General features: G+C 38.8%; 1 protein-coding gene across 2 annotated transcripts; it reads left to right on the top strand.

Annotated features, from left to right (window-relative positions):
• The first annotated feature begins 236 nt into the window (after positions 1-236).
• Positions 237-22568, top strand: slc43a3 (solute carrier family 43 member 3). Of its 2 annotated transcripts, none has more exons than XM_023959112.1 (13): positions 237-361; positions 9978-10240; positions 10387-10516; positions 12978-13024; positions 13111-13187; positions 15696-15788; positions 15875-16014; positions 17155-17261; positions 17369-17512; positions 17778-17885; positions 18061-18247; positions 21158-21281; positions 21373-22568. In XM_023959112.1, the coding sequence occupies exons 2-13, from the start codon at positions 10054-10056 to the stop codon at positions 21493-21495; spliced, it is 1467 nt and encodes a 488-aa protein (XP_023814880.1). In that variant the 5' UTR covers positions 237-361; positions 9978-10053; the 3' UTR covers positions 21496-22568. The 2 variants fall into 2 exon arrangements, with proteins under 2 accessions (XP_023814880.1, XP_023814881.1); XM_023959113.1 differs by lacking the exon at positions 237-361 and adding an exon at positions 9614-9689.
• The last annotated feature ends 1613 nt before the right edge of the window (positions 22569-24181 follow it).

Genomic DNA, 24181 nt, shown 5'->3' with positions numbered 1-24181 from the left:
TTGACCTCATTCACTTTTTTGTAATAACTTTGATGCAATTTCTGTTAAAATTGAATACATTATTGTGGGCGAATCTCTGGTTCTGAGGTTTAAATCACGGACAATATAAAAAATGTCAGTGATAGTTTGAGAATATATTGTCTACTTACAAGTTATTTTGGTCAATATTTATGAAACGTTTACTTTCACTCTCATCTTTGGTGTTTTGGGGCTTTAAGCGGAGGGGGGGGGGGGGGGTGAGGCTGTGGGAGCTCCTCGGTGCGCCCTCCTCCTCCTCCTCCACGAAGAAGAACCGCTGCTCCGCCGTGGAGCGAAAAAAAACCCGGACTCCATGGTTAGGAGGAGGATTTTTTATAAGCGGGTGAGTGTTCTCATCTGGATCCACAATAAGGTTAATTTAACCCTTTGCTTTAGAGCACATCGGAACCATAGGTGGAGGTTCAGTGGTGTCTGCAGCCGTTCGGCGCAAGCTGAACAACAAACGACTCAAAATCAGCCCTTCTCTTGTGTATGAGCACATTTACGCCCCTTACAATATATATATTTTAAATGCAAAATATTTATGCTGTTATTTTTCTCGTATTTTGGTATCATCTGTGTCAATGACAGCTTTGTCAAAGTTCAGTCAAAGAAGCTGCTTTCTCAGTTAACAGAACATCCAATGTTTTTTCTGATTATTTTTTCATATTTCAGTAAAAAAATACAAAGGAAAACACAAGTTGGACCATCCAGAATGCTGCAATTTAATGTGCAGCCAAATAAAATGACTATTTTTCAATTTTTTCATTCTATGAATGAAGGAATTTAAACCTGTTATTTCATGTATCACTTTAGATCTTTGAATAAATATGAAAGCCGTGTTAAATATCAATACTTACCTTTTTCTTAAACTTAACCCTTGTGCTATCTTAGATGACCCGCCCTTACATTGACATGTTCTCCCTACCATGACAAAGGTGGATAAAGGTGGAAAGATTTCATGTAATCCATGGACACCAGTGAAGATCACAAATCATTGAAGAAAAAAGGTTCAGAGCACTGTCTAGTGGGTCTAGATGACCCAACTCCCAATGTTAAAGTGCCTAGGATAGCACAAGGGTTACAGTGACAAAAGTGGAGGGAAAAACAGCTTTTGGTCGTGGTGTCAGGACTCGAGTCTTCTCCTGCTCTGCACGCCCTGCATCCAACAGCAGTCAATTCAAAAACTCAGTTCTTCCTTCTCTACATCACAGTTTTTCAACCTTTTTTGAGTCAAGCTACACTTTTTCCTTAATAAAAATCAAAATTCACATCACCAGCCAAAAAATATGTAAAAAAAACCCCACATCTGTTGTCTATATTAACAATATACAGGCATTCGCATCAAAGTGTCTTGAAATAAACACAAATAAAAGTATTTTCTAATCTTTCATATTTCTGAAGCTGTTTGAACGAACGCAGAGCTGATATCCTGACGATTTTAATGTTTTCTTAGGAAAAACTTTGGTCAAAGGTGAAACTATTGCCACCGCACAGAAGCCCGGAAACAGTTACAAAGATAAATGTGTTCGAGTCCTTGACTCAACAGCCGAAAAGATAAACTTTCACACAGTAGTAAAATCAATGAAGCCATGCAGACTTTGTCCCTTTCGCTCCCAGCTAACAGGAAACTAATGATTTTCTCTGCATCTTTGTCAGTGGACATGAGAGTTCTTTCATCCTCGTCACAGAGCTTCTTCCTAGTCTGCATTACAAGCTGCACCAAAACTTGAAGCATTTATTGAATCATTTAAATGTAAAATCTATCCTTTTATTTGTTCATAAATTAAGTATCAGTGGTTGGAGAAAAATCTAATAGATTTCTTTTGTGCAATGCAAAGGTTTAGTGTCACTTTTGCATGTTGGAGTAAGAAAATATTAATGTTGTAATGTAACTTCCAAAACAAGGTTAATTCAATGCATTTACTCTGTGCCTTTTTTTAGTGTTATTTATTATCTATCTGCTATTTTGATGCAGAAGATAATTTCCCCGGGATAAAGATTTATTCTGTTCTATTCAGTTTTTTATTTTTAAGTTGATTTTGATGTCATTGTTGTTCTGTTCTGTTCTACTAAACAGTTAATGCAGTGAAAACAAAGTCTTTTTTTATGCATAGGGAAGTTTTGGTTTTATGTGTAATCAGATCACATTGTACATTTGTGATTCGCAAATAATTAATAGAAAACAGGAACGTTTATCTGCAAAAATTCCAAAATACTGGTTTTAATTGAAAGAATGCCAGAATTGCAGGCATAATATTTTGAGGCAAAATTAAGGCAAAACATCCAACCATTTCTAGCTCTCGTCTTTTCTACTTTTCTGTAGACTAGCTTTAAATTTCAGAATCTTGTTGATAGAATCTTCCCAATGTGTTCCCACAAATGTACCTAAAAGTATGTTAGTGACTTTTATGGAACTGTTTGCATCTATGTTGGGGAAATTTTCCAGCGGGTGTGTTCTCTATACATGCTTGGTATTTCCATCAGATTACTATAGGAACATACATCACTTGATCACATTTAAAAGCATGGGACTGAAGCACCATGTGCCAAATAGGGGAAAAAGTAGATAAATGCACACTCGTGGCTAGTGTTCGGAGTAATGTACTACAAAAGAAGTCTGTTATAGTAACATTTTACTTTGTAGCTGGAGTTAAGTAGTGCAAGCAATTAACAAAATACTTCTTTTAACATTGTAATATGGAATTATTCTTAGTTACCGGTACCCCTGTATAATATATTTATTGTCATAATATATTTATTGGAGGCAATACCAGATAAAAACAAACTGCTGGGATCAGTAGCTTTTTTTAATTCGGACTGAAACCACTGAGTCAAATTTCCTCTCCGACTCAAGGACCAAATCACTTAAATGTTACCTTTGTATCCTTAAAAAGTCCACATTGTCATGTTTTTTTATTGGACCAACAGCTGTCTGCCTTGTCAGCCTGATACAAGCAAAAATACTGGGAGCTTTTTTTGGTTTTTATTCATGTTGAGATACTATCGTCATAAGTTCTTTGTTCCGTTTTCTTGTTTTACTAAATATGTTTAGCTAGGCTAAACATATTTAGGCTCTGTTTAGCTAATTTTGAGGACTGAACTGACCAGAGTTGAGGGTTGATTCTTCAAGTTGTGGATTCTATAAAAATTATTTTTAATAATTCTTACTCGACACATGACAGCTCAGGGTTTTGTCCACCTTGAATTCAAAGAAAATGAAATCATTAAAAAATAAAAATAAAATGCAAAAGAATTCTGTCAAGAGTTTAGCCCTGTCTAATAGTAATAGGGCCGGTCAAAAATTCATAGCGATCAGCCATCTCATCAATTGTGTGGTCTAGTCCGTACAAATGATTGCCAGTTACACTTGAGACTGTCCATTATAACTGCGACAAACGTCTGAGTGATGTTTACAGAGCTCAGCATAAATGAGTACACCCACGTATAAAAAATGCAATTATAATCAATAGCTCAATGAACAAAAGAAACATTTCCAAACTTTCCACAAGGTTGAGTTTTATTGAACACTTAACTCCATAACATGAAATTAAAGTTAATGATCTAACTTAATCTCAGTTCTACTTCAATTGGTTGAAGGAGCAATGAATACACGCTGCAACAAAAACTACTACATCTAGTTTTTTGTATAAGCACTGTGATTTTTAAGGACAGCACCAAGTCTTCTAGGCATGGAATGAACAAGTTGGCGACATATGGCAACATCTATCTTTTTCCAGTCTTCAAGAATAACCTTTTAGAGCCTGGATGCTGGATGCAGAATTATGCTCAACTTGTCGCTTCAGAATTCTTCACAGGTGTCGAATGGGTTCAGATCAGGAGACATACTTGGTCATTCAATCACTTTCACGCTGTTCTTCTTCAGAAATGCAACAGTAGCTTTAGAAGTGTTTTTAGGATCATTGTCGTGTTGGAAAAGTGCTTGATGACAAAGTGCATGAAGTGATGGCAGCATCTTCTCCTTCAGTATTGAGCAGTACATTGTTGAGTTCATGATACCATCAATGATATGCAGCTCCCCCCACAACAGCATCACTCATGTAGCCCCATATAAGGACACTGCCTCCACCATGTTTCACTGAAGGCACCATGCATTTTTCTTTGAAATCCTCACCTCTGCGACAGTTTTAAAACCATTAGTTCCAAAACTGGTGATCTTTGTCTCACCACTCCAGAGTATTGAGTCCCAGTAGTCTTCATCTTTTTCAGCATGGGCCCTAGCAAATTCTAAGCGTGCTTTTTTGTGCATGGGTTTAGGAGAGGCTTCCTTCGTGGATGTTAAGCATGCATGCCATTCCTCTGCAGTGTGCGCCGTGTGTTCTCACGGGAAACAGTCACTCCAGTTTGGCTTTCTACTGCTTTAGCTAACTGCAGTGACCTTGCATGCCGATTTTCTTCAACCCTTCTCTAAAGAAGACGCTCCTGTTTAAATGTTAGCTTCCGTGGATGGGCTGGACATCTCTGTAAAATGATTACATTTCCAGCTTTCCCTCAATTTTTGGATCACTTTTGCTAAAGTGTTTTGAATGATATGAAAAGCTTTTCCGATCTTCTTGTAACTCTCACATTTTTTGTGCAAAGAAAGGATTTCCTTTCTCAGATTTTGTGACATTTCTTGGGAGCCACTGCTGACAACATGAAACGGGAAGGGCCTTTTTTTATTATGAAATGCCCTTTCATAGTCACCTGTGTGCTGGACAGATTACCTGGTAATTAAAACAATTTACAGAAATGGCCTTACGAGCTATTACTAGCACTTCTCTCGGGCTTTTTTTCCTTTTCAGCAATTTTATAAAGTGGAAGTGGTTGGTGTGATGGAAAGTTGCTGATATTGGCAGTTTACTTTTGGCACTTGTTAAGCAAACAGCAAAGCATGTGTTTCCAAAGCGTCAGAGGAGATGATATGGATTTATATGACCTGGACTGAACCCCCCAATGTCCCAACAAGTATTCTCTTACATCATGTAAAACTTATAACAACACATTCTTTACGTCCTAAACCTTTCTGTTGTAAGTGCAAGGTGTCTTACATCGATCTGACATCTAAGTTTCAGTCAATTTTTCAATGTTTGCATTGTACTAGCCGCGTTTACATGGGCAAAAGTAATCGGAATGAACGCCTGATCGGAAAGAAAATGCGTCATGTAAACGCGCCGTTCGGAATACTCTGCCCCGATCAGACTCATTCGGATCAGAATTTCTTTCCGATCGAGATAGGTGGGTTATACCGATCGTTTATCCGATCGTGGAGCATGTAAACGGTCATTCCGATCGTGTGTCACTGCTGCTCTGGTTTACGTCATGCATAGAAGGTGTTTCGCTGTGAGAAAGCTTTGGAGCTCATACGGGACCGACCAGCTGCTCTGCGGACGCCCCGTGAAAAGCGCCGCTCCGCTCTCGCCCCGCTGGCTCTCCCCTCTCTTACACCCCTCACGGGGGAGATTCGGAGGAGGAGCGCTTCGTGCCCCCTGACGCTCACTCGGTCCACTGGCACCCGAGTGAGCAGAGCAGCTGGATTAATAATTTTGTGTCGGGGGGGGGGGGGCTTTTTTACGTGTGCGTTTTGTTGTTTTCTTATGTGTGGGAGAATTCAGACTGCGAGCCGTCCCGCCGCTCTGGGTTAGCGGCTGCAGGACTCAGGAGGAACCGTGTTCGAACAGAGCTCGGGCCGCTAGCTCACAGAGTGGCTTTGGGGCGGTCTGTGTGAACTTTCAGAGCAGAAATAAATGTCGCTCAGTCCTTAGAAAGCTGCAGATTGCTGCGTTTCTTGCACGGTCCTGGATTTTGTGTCCATCCATCAGGCTAATGATGTTAGCCCGTGTTAGTCTGTCCTAAGCTTTCGTCCAGCTTAATTCTTCCACAAAAAAAGCACTGACCACACAGATTAAATATAACGATGAGCGAACAGGCAATTCATAATATTCATGACATTAATAAAAGCACGTTTGGAAGATCGTCTCGTATGTTACCGAGCTGCTGCATAAATGTCTGTGGAAGCGGTTTGTTTACAACGGGACCTATATCCGCATCCGGGTGATTTTTACACTACTGCGCATGCCCAAATGATTCATTCCGAACGAGAGTGTGAGCCATGGGAACGTTTGTTCTAATCGGAAAAAGGTTTTCTGTGCCCATGTGCACGGGTGAATTTTAACCCGACCATTGATCCGATCAATATATTCTGCCCATGTAACCGCGGCTACTGTTGAGTAAAAACAAGTAGTTAGGGGAGTTTAGCACAAAACCAACATGAAATTATCGATCAGTAATCAAATCTGACAGACAAATAGCATGTTTTAGCATAATGACTTGTTGCTGATAAATACCATGGTAAACAATAGAAAGGTGGGACTAAAGGATGCTTCTGTAAGAAAAATGACGCAAAGCAAATGTTTTTATTTTTCTATTTATTTTAGAAATACTTCTATGCTGAACTGTTTGGACTTCTTCAAAGTTTGCATCATCAGACAGTCTGTTAAAGCTCACTTAAACTCCTGTTTAGATCAAACTGGCCAATCCTCATTCACATCAAAGTATGGTTCAAAGGTACTTGCAAGTGAACTCTGGTGGGAATTACTACAGTATGATTGTTTTTGTGCTATCCAACAGTAAAAAAACAGACAAAAAAGCCCACAGGATGAATTTGAAGAAGCACCGAGAGATAAAAGGTTAGCAAAGTTATCTCATGGGTAAATGTGGTGCAGTGAGGAGGCCATGAGGCTTATCATTGTAAGGGAGTCAACAGACGCGCAGGAGTAGCCTGTTCTACTTTTTGTGCTTTTTTTCTAGTTTTGAAATTATTTTTATGGCAATGGACTTGCAAAAAAAACCATGTGTTGTGACTTGATTTGTATCTAAAAACAGCATAATCATATTTAAAAGACCTCTGAGTAACCACTTTTACAATAGATCAAAAGATGATCGGAGTGGGACTTTAAGGTTTGGTTTGAACTTCCTGGAAGACCCCACCTCTAAATGTCTTATGATTAGTACCTCAATCACATTAACCTTATTTAATAGAATTTTTTGTTGGCTCATTTTCTGCATTTTTGTTAAAATTTTCTCCAAGAATTGGATATAATTTAAACATTTGAAGCTAATATGATCACTGAGTGTTTTGGAGCAGCATAGGAGTTGGCAAAGAAAGATGAATGCATTTTTTTAATTATTTGTTTCTCACATTTTTGATTAACATTTCTGAATTTAAGCAGGATTGTTGGTACTGCAGTTAGCAATATTAGCAGTTTTTGTTGTGTAAGAGTCAGGACATAATGTTAAACTCCATTAGTATCCTCTTTTTTTTTCCATTAGAACTGTGGCCTAGTGTTCAAAATCAATATTAATAGATAAATACAAATATTATTGGATTGTGGTTTTCCTAATTTACTAAGAAAAATTCTCATGTTTTAAAATAATCAGCTAAAAAAATCATTTGCTGCAGATAAGAGAGTCATTGTGTAATCATGTTTCCAGCACTTTGGAGGACTCCACTGGCACGCAGGCGTGTGATGCTGGGGTCAATTTTTGGTTTTAGGAAGTGAGTCAAAAACTATTCCCCCAAAAAAGTCATGTCTTGTAATCATATGATCTTGGAGGGTGCCAAAAAAAACGGACAGTCATATGGTTTGTGTAATGGTATGAGGTCGTCCGGCGCCTTTTTCCATTAACCCCCCTCCTCTTCCTCCTGTTTAACCCGTACAATCAAACTTACGAAAAGACTTTACTGAAGTAAAAAGTTAATAACATTATGCAAATCATCTGGATTTATTGCTAAACCCCATTTATTAATTGCTAGAGCAACAACCTAATATGTGCCAAATGAGACATTATTCCTCATTTTGAATGTATTTATTCATTGCTAGGAGGAAAATAAATTATTTACTATTATTTTTCTACTACTATTTACTACTATTTGTCATTATCTTCTTAAAAAACAAGATAATATGATTTTTTGTGTTATATTATCTGATAAAGTGGATTGGAAATGTGTTGTAATATGTTTTGTATTAGTACACATATGTTTGCTACAGTTCAGCCTAGATGTTCTGTTGGTTTCTCCAACATAAAGCAAGCTGTCTCTGGCTATATCTGAATTCCCTCCCTGTCCTCCCTAACCCCTAAAAGACTGGATAGTGCGAGACTAACCAGTGTCCTGGATTTTAATGCAATTCAGACACCATGCTCACTGTTTTTTTTTAAAGGCAAATATGGCGTCGAAGAAAAAAACAGAATGAATGTGAACATTTTATCACAACTTTTATGTGTTCTGTGCTCCAATGAGGAAAGTTTTGGATGATTTGTAAAATACAAATGTAAATTCCTTTTTTGTTTAAATGATAAATTGTTTAAAGGCAATGCATTGTGGGATATGCCTTGCTGAGGTGCTTACATTTTTTATATGTGTAAGTGTATTTTAATTGGAAGGTATTTTGTCATATTTTTTCTCTCCCACTATAACATGGTAAAGATTCAGTTTTTTATCTTTTTATCTATGCTTTAACCAGACAGCATTTTCATCACTTGTCTCACTAATCTAGGAAGCAAAGTTCTTATATGTGTGGAATAATGTTTTTTTAAAGCGTTAAATCTTTATCAGACACTACTGTTGATAACTGATTAAGTCTTGGATCTGAAGATCACCACTGAAGAAGGATTTGGTCTTTATTTCATGCTTTTTTTGATTGATTCTTATCTCTCTTTGATGCAAATTTCTGTCATCCCCCCTAAAAAAAAGGTGAAATTAAATAAGGTCTGATTCAGACCTCTGTGTCTGCCATTGCACAATTAGATTACTATAATGTCAATGTTTTCTTCTGACAAGTCTCATGTAGAGAAAGCCCTTTCTGTTATTCTGGTGCAGAGCCATTCTATTTTTTTCTTTTTCCAGACCTTTTTAAGCTTTTTACGATGATTTTCATTATTTGATTGTTTGTTATAATTTCTTTGTACCAAATATAATAGTGCTTTCCTTACATCAAAACATCAAACATGATTTTTGAACGAAAAGGAAAGGCTTTTTCCTGCTTTTGAAGCATCACTTATTGAATAAATTACGATGAAATTTAAAACCAAAAGTGTTTGGATGAGGTGCCCAATACTTGGTGTTATGTGCATAAGTGCACTCATCTTGATGCAATGCATTAGTTCCTTATTTTTTTAACTGTTTCTTTGTTGCAGCGATGCAAGCGTTTTGCCGACATCGAGGCCTCCAGCATCATAAGAAGTCATGAGACGCAGCTGCATCCTTTTACTGTTCTGCTTGGGGTTTTTACCCATGTGGGTCTAGCTGCAGTTCAGTGTTCTTATTCAGTGCAATACTGCTTAAAAAACAAAACAGTTTTCTTTATTACCCCTCTAAATTTGACGGGTCTGTCCAGCCCTTCTGCTCTCAGACGTGGATCTTGTCACAGAGCTTCTGTTGCTTTAAGTGTGGATTGCTGGGAATGTGGGGGTGTTTGTTTTTATGTAGTCTTAAGCAACCCGAGTTAGGGCTTCCTCTACTCCAGAGTGGTCAAAATGGAGAGAAAAAAAAACACCAGTGGGAGGAGACTAGTTGGCCTATATACACAGAGATGTCAGAGCCGGTGGTTTAGTTGGACAGAAATATTTTTGAGAGACTCTCAACTGCTAAGCTGTGAACATAGATAAAAGTAAGAAACTTGAAAGATGCTAGCCCAATTAAGCTGTACTTGCTTTAACAGAATTATTTAGATTTACTTCAAAAATGAGATTTCATTCTCTCATGTGTTTTAGCTTTACTTTTGTCTTCAAATAGGAGTTTGTGTGACATTTTTCTGTGCTTGGAGGCCTCCTGTTGCAACTCACGTAGCCCAATGTTCTATCTCATGCACCAAATGAATATTTGTTTTAAGTGGGTTTTATTTCTTTGAAATATTTTCAGTTTTGTCTTTCTTTCCATTTTTTTTTTTTTTTTACAGGGGCTGAGACTGACTCCATGCGTAAATCCATGCATGTGAAGTATTTCTTCTTGCGCGTGCTTCTGTGTAAGTGACCATGCCGGAGTCGGACAGCAAGTTCTCCGTTAAGAGAGGCCTCACCTTCATCACGGGCCTGGTGGAGTGCCTGTGTTTTGCTGGAGCTGTGTTCGGATGGGCGTCTCTAGTTTTTGTTCTGAAGGAGGAGGGCTACTTCAGCTCCATGTGTGTCAACACCACCACAGTCAATGGAACCCAATCTTTAGGTGTGTAATCTTTTCAAATCCTGTCTTTTCACCAGATTTAATCATGTATTTGTTACCTGAACTTTCCTGACCTTTTCTCCCACAAATCATTTCTACAATTCTCCACTTTGACTCTGTTTTTTTTTCTTTTGCTTGTCTTTCTGCAGATTGCAGCGCTCAAGATGAACAGTTCTCACTTGTTTTCACCATCGCCTCTTTCCTGAACAATTTCCTGACTCTTCCCAATGGGTTTCTCTTTGATCGCTTTGGTACAACAGTGGCGCGGCTCTTTGGAATGTAAGCATGAAAGGATTTTTGACCATTGTCAACAAGGTGACAGTCAAAACAAATGTTAACTTTTAGTTTAGATAACCTTTTTGAGTCATGGGAAGTCTGATTTTATACTCTTCACATCAGTGTGCTGAAGTAATTATTGTAAAATTAATTATGTTAATGTTGAGATCACTTTTGAAAATGTTTGATCTTAGTGTGGCCTGGTAAAATGAGGTTACACGTTCCCACAACTTGTTTATTATCTTTTATTAACTCACAGCTACAAGGAGGTTTAAAGTGCATTTTTTCTCCTTTTGAAGTTAGCAAATAACAAAAAAAGACCCAAATAAATTTGAATTCCCTCCACCCAAGATGTTATCTAACAAGGGCCAAATAATTTAAAGACCCACTACAAAGAAAATTGTGTTTTGGGTGTTTTTAACATGTTCTACAGCATTTTTTTGTTGATGGAGGACACATAATTAAAGTTAAGCTCAAAATCTTATTTCCTTTTCTTAAAATTTCAAATCATTGACAGCACAAATCAGGAGCAGATGAAAAAAATGCTGTTTGAGAAAGAATGTATTTGTGACGTTGAAAATCCACTGGGCGGGCCAAAAGCTTCCTGCTCCAAGCTCTCAGCAACAGAGATGGAAAGTGGGGGCGGAGTTGCTCAGCCCAGCAGTCCCGCACACAATTCAAGGCACATTTCTGATGAGCTACTGCTGCTCTGCAGAAACTATTTCCTAGAAAACGACACAGTTTTATACAATTTGTACAAAAAACAGCATAATCATAATTAAAAGGGCACTGAGAACCTTTAACAATTGTTCAAAAGATGATCAGAGGGGGACTTTAACAATCTAGAAACTTTGAGCCACAAAACATTTAGTTGCTCCACTGGTTTGCACAGCTGAGTTTAGACAAAAAAGGTTGCTTTTAATGTTGCTTTTACAGTTTAACGGCTTCCTATTTATGCTCTTATACTTTAAGAAGCTGTCAATAACGTTGAGTGTTTCAGATATAGAATTGAGAAATGTTGTTAAACTGAAAACTGACATGCATAAGTTAAAAACGCCTGTGGTTCTGAAACTTTGCCATCATTTTAAACAGCTTTACAGACAGAACACCATTAAAACCAACCCAACCAAAAGAAGAAAGAGGAGGAAGGTTTTTATTGGCAGATTATTCATGAAAAATACATCAGGACTAAGAAGTTAGTGCGAGAAGTTTGTAAGAAGTGCAGAAAACTTGAAGGGAAAAATGCCATTTTTGGGGGTTTTTCTCAATGAGGCCGAAATAAATCATTGTAGATTTAAAATGGCATCTTATATGCTTTTCTAAAGAATTAAAGTGAAACAGAAAGCATGCATAAACACGTTAGGCTACATTAAATCTTAAAGACTAGTATTTTAATCTGGCCTCGTTTTTTATGTTTTGTGTAATTATGTGTTTCTGGGAGGGAAAAGATAATTGATATCTGGAATGTCTTCTGGTTGCTGCTTCTGCTGGACAGTTTCCTCAAGAATGGTTTCAGTGTGAAGAACCAATGTTGGGCCTGGAAAATATTGTGCATCGGAATACCTTCATGTGTGCAGAGTCTGAGGTCACTTTGAATGTGGAATGGTGTGGCTTTCACACTCTCGAGATCATAACACTTTTAACTGAAGCATGCTTCTCTGTCCAAACTCATCACAAAATATAAATCTTAGGCATTATTTTGGTTCACAATTGTTATGGTGGAAGTTTTACAATCATCTCTGTCAAGTTTTTTCTTTGAATGCTTTTCCTCCCGGCGTTGAGTCAAAAAATAGATGCGGATAGACTAAGAAGTTTCATTGTTATGGTGGCTATTCATTTGTATTATTGTTGTGCTGGTGAACAAATATACAGCATGTGCTTCTGTGAAAGAAAAAGGAAGAGGTCACAGCAAGCTAGCAGATTGGGAAAGGAAGAAGCACACAACAAAACTCTACTTTGAAGTAGTTTTGGTGTCCGAGCAGCAACAGAACAGATTTTTAAGGAAATTGAAGCATAATAACCAAATCTACTAAAAAAATAACAACTTTAAATGAGATCCAGGGAGTAAAGCTCGACAAAGTTTAACGCCATTATTACTTTCGTGGTACAAGTTTGATTCAACTGAATTAAATCATGGTGGTAAAAAATGTTCTTAAAGTCTGTAAATGTAATGAAGCAGCACATACCTTCAAGATTCCCCCTGATTATATTTAAGCCACAAAAACTGCCTTCAAGCATCCCCAAGTTTGCATGAAAAAGGGGTGAGGTGGGAAAATAACTGACCAAGGCATGCAAAGAATGAGAAGGAGGAGTCATTTTTGTTTTAGGATAAAGTGTGTTTATCCCTGTAAAAACAGGAGGAAATTAAAGTCGGCTGAGGAATTTAAATTTGAATCTGGCTTTCTCGTCTTGCATGTTTCTGTCTCAAGTTCTGAAAGTTTGTGTTTTTGGTGTTATTCTACAGATTTCTTTACACGATGGGTACCTTGATGGTGTCTTTCTCTACTGCAGGTGAAACACAACACTATGTTTTTCTTTTAAATGACAGTTGATGAGTTTTAATTGAGTAAATTAATCTTTTTTTGTTATCCCATCAGCTCTGGGTTACCTGCTCTTCCCAGCTCTTTCCCTCCTGGCTGTTGGTGGAATTTTGTTTCTGATGACAAACATGCAGGTACAGAACCGTGGTCATATTTTCTGTTATTCACCAATGACTAACGAAGATTTAAAATCATGAGACTGCTTTAACCACCGTCATATCAGTTTGATAAAGTTTCTGCAGAGCTCTTCACATTCACATTAAAGTCATATCTATGAGAATAGATGTTCTTCCTGTACTTGAGTCTGCGAAACGTTGATGCTAAAGGAGTTTTCATAAACAGTAATGGACACATGTTTAAAGCCCCCTATTAAACTGATCATCGGTCATAAAATAAAAGCATCTGGCATAAACTGATCAGTTTTTCACTTTCTTTGCTTCTAAACTTTTTTAAATATGTCAAACTTTCTGAATGGAAACGCTTTTAAACCTAAAAGCTTAAGCGTGTGTTTTTACTGATATTTTGTCAAATTCCTCTGAGTTTCTGTCAGCCGTTGCTAATTTTGGTACAGAGGTGAATTTCAACACGCCTGTTGATGTTGAAATCATCAGTTGTAGTGGAAAGGTTGAAGCTGAAATCTTTCTGTTCCTTATTAAATTCAGATGGGTTCTTATGACCCACTGCAATTCAAATCGTGTTTTTTAACATGTTCCTGTGGCATTTTTCTGATGATGTAGGACATATATAAAGAAAATTAGGATTATGGGCCACGTTCCATTCCAATACATCCACCTTTAGACAACCAGATCCATGTACGTCTTTGTTCTCTTCGTAGATCTGATATCTGGCTCAAAACTGTACGGCTGGATAGCTCCAATATTTCTTGTCATTTTGTTGCACCAGTAATGTAGATTTGGGGTGTGAGGGGCTATAAACAAGCGTGACAAAGTGTAAGCAGATAGATGATGGGAAATAGATGCGGATTTACACCACACAAACCGAGGTGAATTTCTAATAAACTTCTGCCACTCTGCAGACACTATGTCCTCTAAAACAACAAAGTTCTTTTGATTTTGGCTAAAAAACAACATAATCATAATTAAAAGACCACTGGGAATGATTTAACTATATATCAAAAGATAACGGGAGTGGGGACTTTAACAAGTGAAACCAGTCTATCCAGTGCAGCATCTAAAATGCTAATTCTTCTTTGTTTTTTTGGCAAACACCTTTGTGGTGCATTTCTGCCACCACCTGGAGTGTGGGTCAGGAGACCCCCCCCCCCCCCCCCAACTCTTTTTCTTTCTCCCTTAGTGCTAAAAATCGAATTTCTTCTGTTTTACCCTTTTTTATTTTGTGTTTCTGTTCTCTCCAGAATTGACCCCAGAGTTGAGTTTGTAATTATCCACAGCTTTATTAATTCATTGAATTAGTCCTCTCAATGTTTTGGTCCAAACATCCAGTTCTGCATGGTCGGATTGTGTTTTGTTTTTTTGTTTCAGGTCTTTTTTAAATGCTCACGATTTTTCACATTAAGTTTTCACTTTCAGAATGAGTAAAACCACTTCTATTTAGTTGTTCTCTTCACCGTGTTGTGGTGTCTGTGGTGTCTCTGTTTTTTTCTTTCTTTTTACCTCAAAATAAATTGGTATCCATTTTCCGATTTAGTGATGCTTGAAATTTTGGATTGAGTATTAGGCGTGTGTAGACTTAAAAAAAATCTCAAGACTACTTTTTTGTTGTTTTTTTGTAAGGTTTTGTATTTGGAGCCCATTGAACGCAGGCTCTGAGGAAGTTTAAAGGTTTATTGAGCTCAAGACAGGACGAAGAATCAGAGGTGGCAGCTCGTAACTTCTTCCAGATAGTAGGGGCCACGAAGAGGTAACTATAGAGGAGAAACAATCGGGACTTGTTTACAAGACTTGGCAGAAGTATGTTTTAGTGGCAGGTCGTGAGCGTCACAGCAGAAAAGGAGCGAACATACAGCAGAGCCGTCACTGTGGGTGTGGGGAGTTGGGGTTCTCCTCTTTCCATGTGATTTTACAGAAGTTAAAACATTGATCTCAAAGGACATCTCAGTCAGAATCCAGAATGAAGGCTTACCAGGTCAGTAGTGATGTGACGTTCTGTATCGAGGCTTCAAGGCATGTGTCGAGAAGTGGAGGAGGAGTTTCCACAAAGCGTGCATCGAGGCTAGCTTCGTTTAAGAGGGGAGTGGAAAATGGGGACATCCGAAGCTTTGCTGCCTGGCTGTACTGCATGACTGGTTCAGGAAGTGATTCAGATTGTGCAATGAGAGGAGCATGAATCTCTCAGGCTCCATTCAAAATGAAAATGGAAAGTTGCGGACAGTGAGTGTTAGGAGAGAGTTTAGGAGAAACCAATATTCACTGGCCGTATCTCATTGTTACAAATGGACAATCATTCTCCTAATGTAGCTTCTATGTCACACCCACAAGCCTATTTAAACTGCAGTTTTTCAATTGATCCTGATTCTAAATAATCAGGAGCAAACAAGGTCTCTGCATGTCAGTTGTTTTGCCTTAAACCTTAATCCTCCAATGTTTCTCCATAAGAGTCCGTCTCAAGCCAAAACCCTTCCATACACTTATTAAAACATTCTTCTGTTTTCTACCCTGAAGGTTGGAAACTTGTTCGGCTCACGGCGCTCCACTATCATCACTCTTTACAATGGGGCCTTTGATTCTTCCTCGGCACTCTTCCTCATCATTAAGGTAGCAAACACAAACCAACAACATCTCCCTAAAAACGGCTGTTTGTGCTCACAATGGTCACAACGATTTTTCATTCTTCCCTGTAGCTGTTGCATGAGGCTGGGATCTCTCTTCGGGGATCCTTCCTCTTTCTGTCTGCCTGCAGCGTCGCCCACATCCTCAGAACTCTATTCCTGCTGCCCAGAAACTTCATTCCCTACCCGCTTCCTGATCACTACACCTACGGGTGAGAACTGATCACACCAACATGAGGCATTTAAAAAAGTAAAGGTCACGAAAGCTCTAAAGTAAAAATAATAGCAATAAATATACAAGGAAGAAATTATTTACATATTTATGAACAAAAAATATATACCAGTATATTAAAAATGTTTTGTTTTTAAATATACTAGAGAAGATTACAAAACCACTTTTTACAATTATCTAAATTTAGGAAAACAACAAAAATGATCATTTGTGGGGCAAAAGGATGACAGAGAATTGTTGCATTTGGTATTTTCATTGGTTATGATATAGTAAGATCAATCGCTCGCTGTTTTCAGAACTCACCTCATAAAGAAAAAAGTTGCAACAATTAATTACAATGAGTTTTACTATGTACAGAACAAGAATGAAGCTTATTGCATAAAGTATTAATACCTTTTGATAATTAAAATAAAGTGACATTAAAGCCAAATTTTTCCATTTATAGACTCATGAGAGAGAACGGCAAACCCTAAAAGTATCTGTGTGTTTTTGTGGCTATTGTAAAAACACAGTTTGACAGGAAGTGATGTAACACCATGTTTTCACAATTCATCTCCCATATGACAGAATTAAAGGCTCCTGTAATGTAGCTGTGGGTGGTGAGTTGATGCCTTGATTAGCATGTTTCAAGCAGATTGATGCTTTTGTTAAAATGACACAACCGCCAGAAGTTAAAATCAATGCTCCTTATATGAAGGTTTATTTTATAATAGCCTGATACTAGATCAGTTTTAAGTTGTTTTTTTTAAATAGGATACTGAAGTCAAGTAATAAAATATAGTATATGTTAAATGTATGTGAATTATTTTACATAGTTGGGTCCCACTTGGTTGACTAGGTTCAGTGTGAGACCTTGTTTTTAGTGTGAATTGATGGTGCAATTTTATAGCAGTTTATAGCATGTTCAAGACTTTCAAAAGAAGAAGAAAATCAGGCTTTAAATTTGAAACATCAGAAAAATGTGTTGATAGAAAGTCAACATTTAATCTGCTCCACAAACCAAAAATTAAGTAGTTTAAGGAAAACCAAGAAAATCCCTCATGTTCTAATAATAACAAAAACAGAATTAAAGCACACAAACACATGGGTCTACATGTGATGTCATTCCGACATGTTATAGGATGAATTGTGGGAAGTCAGAGACTGAGAGGACAGAAGTGGCAACAAACAGTCCCCATAAAACAGCAGAGGAAGCACCACTCACCAAGGATGCCCCGGTGAAACAAGGTTTACATATCAACCTGGTTATAAATTTGTAATTCATCCGCAAGATTTTTATTCCTGCTGCCATGATGTCATCTCTTGTGTTTGTGTATGACCTCCTCTTCTGTCAGAGAGGAGTTTCAGGGAGTGTGTGATGTCCAGGTTCTTTGTCTGGCACCTGCTGTGGTTGTCAGTGATGCAGCTCCGGCATTATCTGTTTATCGGGACCCTCAACCCCATGCTGCAGAGGCTGACCGCCGGAGAGTCCTCGCTTGGTAAACACCAACACTTCCCTCTAGCTTTAAAGCCTTTTGGAATTAGCAGTGGAAGAAACCAATGTTAGCTCCAATATCTTGATGACGCTGTTCTTCTGAAGCTTCTTAGCAATTTGGAATAACTACATTTTTACTGAATTCATTCAGGAAAAAGCATTAATGTTTTCCTTTAAGAAAAACAGTTATGCAATAGTGTAAGTACATAGAAAATGTCAAACAGCATTTGTAGGTCTAATTGTATCCCATATTTGCCATGTGCTCCCAGTGAGCCAGTACACCAACGCCTTTGCTGTCACCCAGCTGTGCGGCGTGCTGTGTGCCCCTTGGAACGGTCTCATTATGGACAGACATAAAAGCAAACCTCGTGCTGCAGGTACTGTCAAAATACATTTTAGTTTATATTTTTTTCTCACATTGCTGCACGGTGGTGCAGTGGTTAGTGCTCTCACCTCACAGCGAGAACCCCCTGGGTGGAATCCCGGCTGGGGCCTTTCTTTGTGGAGTTTTCATGTGGTTTTAGGCATGTGTCTTTCTTCGTATTTTCACAGGAGAGACGGAGCAGGAGGCAGACCTACGTGCCTCTGTGCTTTCTCTGTTCCTGACGGCGCTGCAGTGCGTGCTGTTTTCCGTGTGCGCCTCCAGCCCTTCCCTGCCGCTGCAGTACCTCACCTTCGTCCTGCAGGTGCTCAACCGCTCCTTCCTCTATGGAGGCAACGCAGCTTTCCTGAGCGTAGCGTGAGTAGGAAACAAGCGGCCGCACCAAACCACACAAAAGTTTGTTTCTCATAAACATTCCTATACTCACATTACTGTTATGCTCTCCGAAAGTTGAACGGTCTGAATCAAGCAGCGAGGCTCCAGATTCCTAAAACCTGGAACTTCCTTAATGACCCTAAAGCAGGCACAAAAAAGTGACTGCAGCCGAGGATTCCTGGAGTAAACAAAGTTACAGCTTTTGCCCAGAAATGTAAAACCCTTAACAGGTTCATGTTAAAAACCATGATGTCACCCAAACACCGCCATATGTTCAGGAGATATACAAATAAATAACAGCCTGGAAGATAAAAATAAAAAGAGTGTTCATACCCACGCTCAGCAACTCCACCTGTTTTAAAAAATGAGAAAGGTTAACCTCAGCAAAGACATTTTATAGGGTTACTCATCAACGCCACTCTGACCTTTAAAGACCCATGCTGATGAAAATAGTGTCTTTGTTGTTTTTAACATGTTCCTGTAGCATTTCTTTCTGATGATGGCGGACAAATAGACAGAAAATTGAACTCAAAATTGCATTGCTGAGTATTTCTTTATTTAAATCTTTGTGAACCAGGAGCAAACAAAAAAATGCAGTTTGAAAAAGCTTGTATTTGTGACATAGAAGCTATAAGCGACAAACCACAATGGATGCTCCATTCTGATGCATCCATTCGCAGACAATTAGCTCCATGTAAATCTTAGTTGTCCTTATCTGAGCTGGCATCTGGCTCAAAACTGTACGGCTGGATAGTTCCAATAATGCTCACCATTTTTGTTGCACCACTAATGTTAGGTTGGAGTTGTGAGGGGCTGTAAGCTATCAGAAGACCATGTAAACACATGGATGACAGGGAGTGGTGGTGGACTTACTTTGCCCCAACGGTGCAGTACCCCCACCCACCCAAATTGACCTTATGCAGCTGAACGGCTCTTTACATTCAGTGCACAAAGGAGTGACCGAACAGTTTTCAAAACAACTTGAAATGACTCAGCACTTTTTCTTGATGTTGTCTGGTCGTGATGATCGCAGGTCACCTACCACTCTTAGGGGTCAGAGTGTCAGAACAGAAATGTGTCAGTTGAGGGGGTGAACTGTTCTTAGGTATTTTGGTCCCTGTTTTGTCACCTCTGTGTAATCTGCCTGTGTTAAGTGATTCAGCAGCTAGAGCAGGAGGTCGGCACCCCGCTCTGAAAAGTCCAGTGCACCCTGTTAGTGAAACTGTTGCATTTATTTTGGTACTCTGTCTGCCGCCCCAAACTGCACAACTGATCATTATCATTGTATGAGAAGCAACATGCAACCAAGTGGGAGGCAAATGCTGTCCTCTGAGTCAGTATGTTCAGCTGACAGAATCACATGGCAGCTGCGCACATGTCAGGAATAACTACAGGCTCATTCAAATGTATGATAAGAAGCTTTAATGGTCCTTTTTTGAAAGTTTTTCTATCCTTGGGTTTTTGTCTAAAAGACAACGGTTTCACATAAAGTAATGAATTCTCGTGCAGAATGAAGTGTCAGTTATTGAAAAATATTTATGAGAAAATATAACATCTAAAATTAGTAACCTGTAACAAATCTGACACTTGTTAATGCAGACCAGAGCCTTTGGGCCAGGACACTGAAGAAAATCTTCCCCTCTACATTCAAGAGGCTGATCTGGCAGAACTGGCGAATGGCTGACGAGTCTTTTTCTTCGGGAATCAGGACCCCCCCCCTGCTCTTCTCCATGCTTTTGGAATCACCCCCTTTTGCCACACCACCTTCATCAGCCTCCAGAGATAGTTAATAACTCTGGGGGTGTTCTTATAAAGCCGTTAAGGGATACCATTAGGCCCGGGTGCTGATGCCGCTCTCCCGTTCCTCACTGTCTTCTCGACCTCGCTCAATGTAGGGGGTGATATGTCCATTTGATGTTTAGGTGCGTGGAGTGGTGGTTTGTCTTTCGTGATAAAGACTGACTCATGCTTCTGAGGAATGGAGTAGGTCTTCTTCAGGGGATTTTCTAGCTCTTTTATGGGTGTTATGAGTTTTCTTGCTCAAAGAGGCCTTTCAAAAGCTGTAGGGATTGCTGTAAAAGACGGATCTTGTCCATTCCTTGCCTGTTGTCGCCTGAGATATTCTGATCTTCGCATCTTTGTTAGTTCCTTCTTTATGTCATACTGCAAATTTTCTTGTCCCACTCTTTCCATCTCTGTGGCATTTTTCCACTGCTTTCTAAGCTGCCTTCTTTCTTTGACCAACCTGTCAATTTGCCGTTGCCTTCTAGATTTTGATTGGATTGGAGGTTCTTTCTTTCGACTGTCATTGCCTTTTGTTCTTTGTTCCAGATCTCTCAGCCCCATAGTTGTAAGTAAAGGGTCCCAGGTTCTCCAGTTTTCTCACATCTGGACCTTTCAGCTGTTTTAAGAGGAGGGCAAGATCTAGATCAACAATCTCCCACTCTCTCTCTTCATGCTGGGTTTGGGCCACAGAATCTGAGGTTTCCTTCCTCCAATCCTCTTTTCGGTTCCTGGAGGTGGGAGTAGCTGGCTGAGTACTAAGCTGGAGGCTGATGGCTGGCTAGGCTCTGGACGGTTGCTGGCTGTGGTTGACTGGGGTCTGAGTTGGAGACTGTTGCAGGCTGTGACTGGATGGGTTTCTGGCTAAGAACTACTGCTGGGTTTTGCATATTTAAAGACTTGTGCTAGCTCTGTCTGACTGAATTCTGGGCTGTACCCTGTTTGAGGGTGTATGCGCTGCTGAGCTTCAGCTGGGGTGCTGATACTTTAAGGACTGTGGGGTTTCTCCTGCCTCTGGGCTTCACTTGACTGACACTTGCTGAGCCACATACAGTTTTTATTTATGTGATAATGCCACTAATCCATGCTATTTTTTTCATTCTTGTGCAGATTCCCATCTTGCCACTTTGGAAAGCTGTACGGTTTGGTCATGGCCCTGTCCGCAGTCTTCTCCATTTTGCAGTATCCTTGCTTTGCTCTGGTGAAAGGGGCTCTGAACGGAGATCCTTTATATGTGAGTATCTGATGCTTGATTTGCTCCTCTTCCGAACTGCCTTGACATGCGTTTGAACGCTGGTCTTGCTGATTCCTTCTTCTGTGTCCAGGTAAACATTGCTCTGACACTTCTCAGTCTGTTGGCCTTCATCCACCCCCTGTCTGTGTACCTGCACTGTCGACGTCTCGCCTCTCAGCGATCCAAGAGCAGAGACATCACTACCTCCTCTTAAAGGTGGTAAATTGACTAAAGTAGCCTTTTAACATATCAGCATATGCTTGTCAACACGAAGGATGCATTGAATAAGAAGTTTAAACTGCCTGCAGAGTATTCTAAATGTTCCATGATACTGCAGTCAAGTTAATACTTTATTTTTTGAAAAAGGGATTAAGCTTAAAGGACCAAAAAGGAAGATTTTTGAAATACCTGCCGTCACAGATTTATTTTTACTCGTTGATAAATTCATTTTTGCTAGTTTTCCTAAATGACTATGGTGTTTTTTTTTCAAGTGTCTGCTAAATGTTCGAATGTTTAACTTTTCTATTGGGCTTTTTGAAAAGAGCTGATTGTAAGCTTTTCTTTGTGCCTGTAGCTCATTTTTTAGTCAGTCATGTGGTGTGTTAATAAGCCCTTAGGGTTTTTTGGGTTGTATTTTTATAACTGTGTGATTCATTTTCTTTTTATTTTTTGCATAATATTTTAAATTCTGACTGAAAGTCATGCCTACGTGTGCTTTTTTTTTATATAGTCTTAAATAGTCACTGACCATTAGCAGGACATTATGGGGACAAAACGTGCCAAAAGTGGAGGATGCATTTTTACTGCAGCACCTCCTCTTGTAGTTATGTTTAACATTTTTTTATGTCACATAATTGTTGAATATTGTGAATTGATGAGGGATTGTAAACCTGTGATGTTTAGATCTAGTTGTAGCATCTTCTTGGGCACCAGAGGATGCAGAACTCTGCCACCTGCTGACCTCACGGGGAACTATTAAGAAACTAACAGGCTGTACAAATATTAACCTTTGAAAAAGATTAACCTGCACTAATAATAGTATTTATGTTAGAGCTCTTTTATGTTTTTTTTTAAACTTGAATAACGTTCAACGTTTAACGTTTACTATTTTTAACAAGTCCATTGTTGCAATTAGTATTTTTTTCATATGTCGTTAAGGGAATTTATGTTGAAACTTTCAGCCTTATTGATGTGAAACAGTGACACCTACAGACAGTGAAGAGTGCAATTTTAGACCATATGTGTTTATACTACACCTGGGAAAATAAAATTGGGATTTATTACTCATGCTTTCTGTTGACTGTGTTCTTGTTGCTTTTAATATCTTTGTAATAGAACATCTCATTCACAGCACAGACTGCTGGACGTTGAATTCTACTGACTTGCATTCAGACGTGTTGGGCCTTTGGTAAAGATGGCATTGAAGGAAATGCAAGGATGGACTTAAAACACAATAGCAATGCTGTTCAATAGTGGCAGTTATCTTTTGTTCATCTGTAAGTAAGTGATAACTTTAAATTAACATTAACAAGTAATCTATAATGTATTACAGTTTGGAAGTAACTTGCACAACACTGATCAAATATAGGGAAGTATTTTATTTAATGACTAGTTAAGCAGCAGACCCTGTAAGACCTGATTGGAGTTGACAATATGTCAGAAGCTCGTGTGCAACATTGAATTGCAAAAAAGATCAGACTTCACCACAGATGAGACAGAAAAAGCTGCTTTTTAAATAAAAAATAATCTCTGGAGGCCTAAACGTGCACATTTTACTGCTACATTATATAAAAATGTTGCTTCTCCAGATTGTATTTTGCACATTTGCAATGCAAAAGGGGCTTTTTCAGTCATATTTTGAGGCAAGATGTAATCCCCCACACCAGCTCTTCCTGACACACAATATGCCCAGAAAAGACACCCCGCAAACTCTGTCACATGAAGAATGTGTACATGTGTGTGCAGTATGTGTGTGTGTTAGGGAGCATGTGCACAGTGACAAGTTCCTCCCTTGCATTTGCGTCATCTGTGATCACAGCTTCATCATCAACGATTCAACAAAAAAAAAAAAAAAACAGACTTGTATGAAGATGGGACAGATTTAGGAGAAAAAGTGGGCGGAGAGGAAGACAAAAATAACTGTCCATCAACGAGACAGTTTGTTAGGCGAACGTCAACTTTTATTTTGACTGAATCTGCTATTTAGTCTAAAAATGTCCCTTTGACACACAGCTAACAAGTTTCCAGCATCTACATTCAGCTTCCTTTTATTTTTGAAACAGGTGGGAAAAACTATAAAAAGAGCACACTACAGCTAAGAGGAAACAAATCATCTGTAAGGCTGAATAAACTAGTCTAAGCAGCTTGAGCTCAATCAAGGAGCTTATTGATGCTAAGCACTGAGCAGAAACGCCAAAACAGATCAAACTGCACAGTATTAACCATTTAGCTATGCTGAGAAGAATATATTTGAGTTTCTATCAGTTTTAAGCCTTGATCTGCTACAAAACAAAGAACAATATGTTAATATTTTTAATTTTAGAGTTCTTGTTTGATTGCCATTAGAAAATAACAAAATGTAGCTTTTAGATGGCAGTTTGGATGACACCATAGTTTTTTCAGTTTGCGGTTCTGTTTGTTGTTCTGATGCTGGAACTGGTTTCTGCTGTTGGCAATCTTCTCCTGATGCTTGCAGCTTCATGTGTTGTAAACGTTCATATATTAACAGCTTTTGCTGCAAAAGTGTTTTAATACTGAAGATTTCGTTGAATTTTTGATCGTCAACAATTTGTTCTGTCATCTGAGCTTAAAACAGGAGATCATTTCAATTAACCGCGCTACTGCTTGGTACAGGTGGGGTACATCCCGAACAGATTGCAAGTTTGTTGCAGGCCTCACAC

Source organism: Oryzias latipes, chromosome 10, assembly GCF_002234675.1.
Source record: "Oryzias latipes chromosome 10, ASM223467v1".
Lineage (NCBI taxonomy): Eukaryota > Metazoa > Chordata > Actinopteri > Beloniformes > Adrianichthyidae > Oryzias > Oryzias latipes.
This window is presented reverse-complemented; position numbering and strand designations above follow the sequence as displayed.

Coding starts and splice junctions, on each gene's coding strand:
- slc43a3 (XM_023959112.1), top strand. CDS start 10,054: ATGCCGGAGTCGGACAGCAAGTTCTCCGTTAAGAGAGGCCTCACCTTC. Junction 10,517..12,977: donor GTGGCGCGGCTCTTTGGAAT/GTAAGCATGAAA, acceptor GTTATTCTACAG/ATTTCTTTACACGATGGGTA. Junction 21,282..21,372: donor TGAACGGAGATCCTTTATAT/GTGAGTATCTGA, acceptor TTCTGTGTCCAG/GTAAACATTGCTCTGACACT.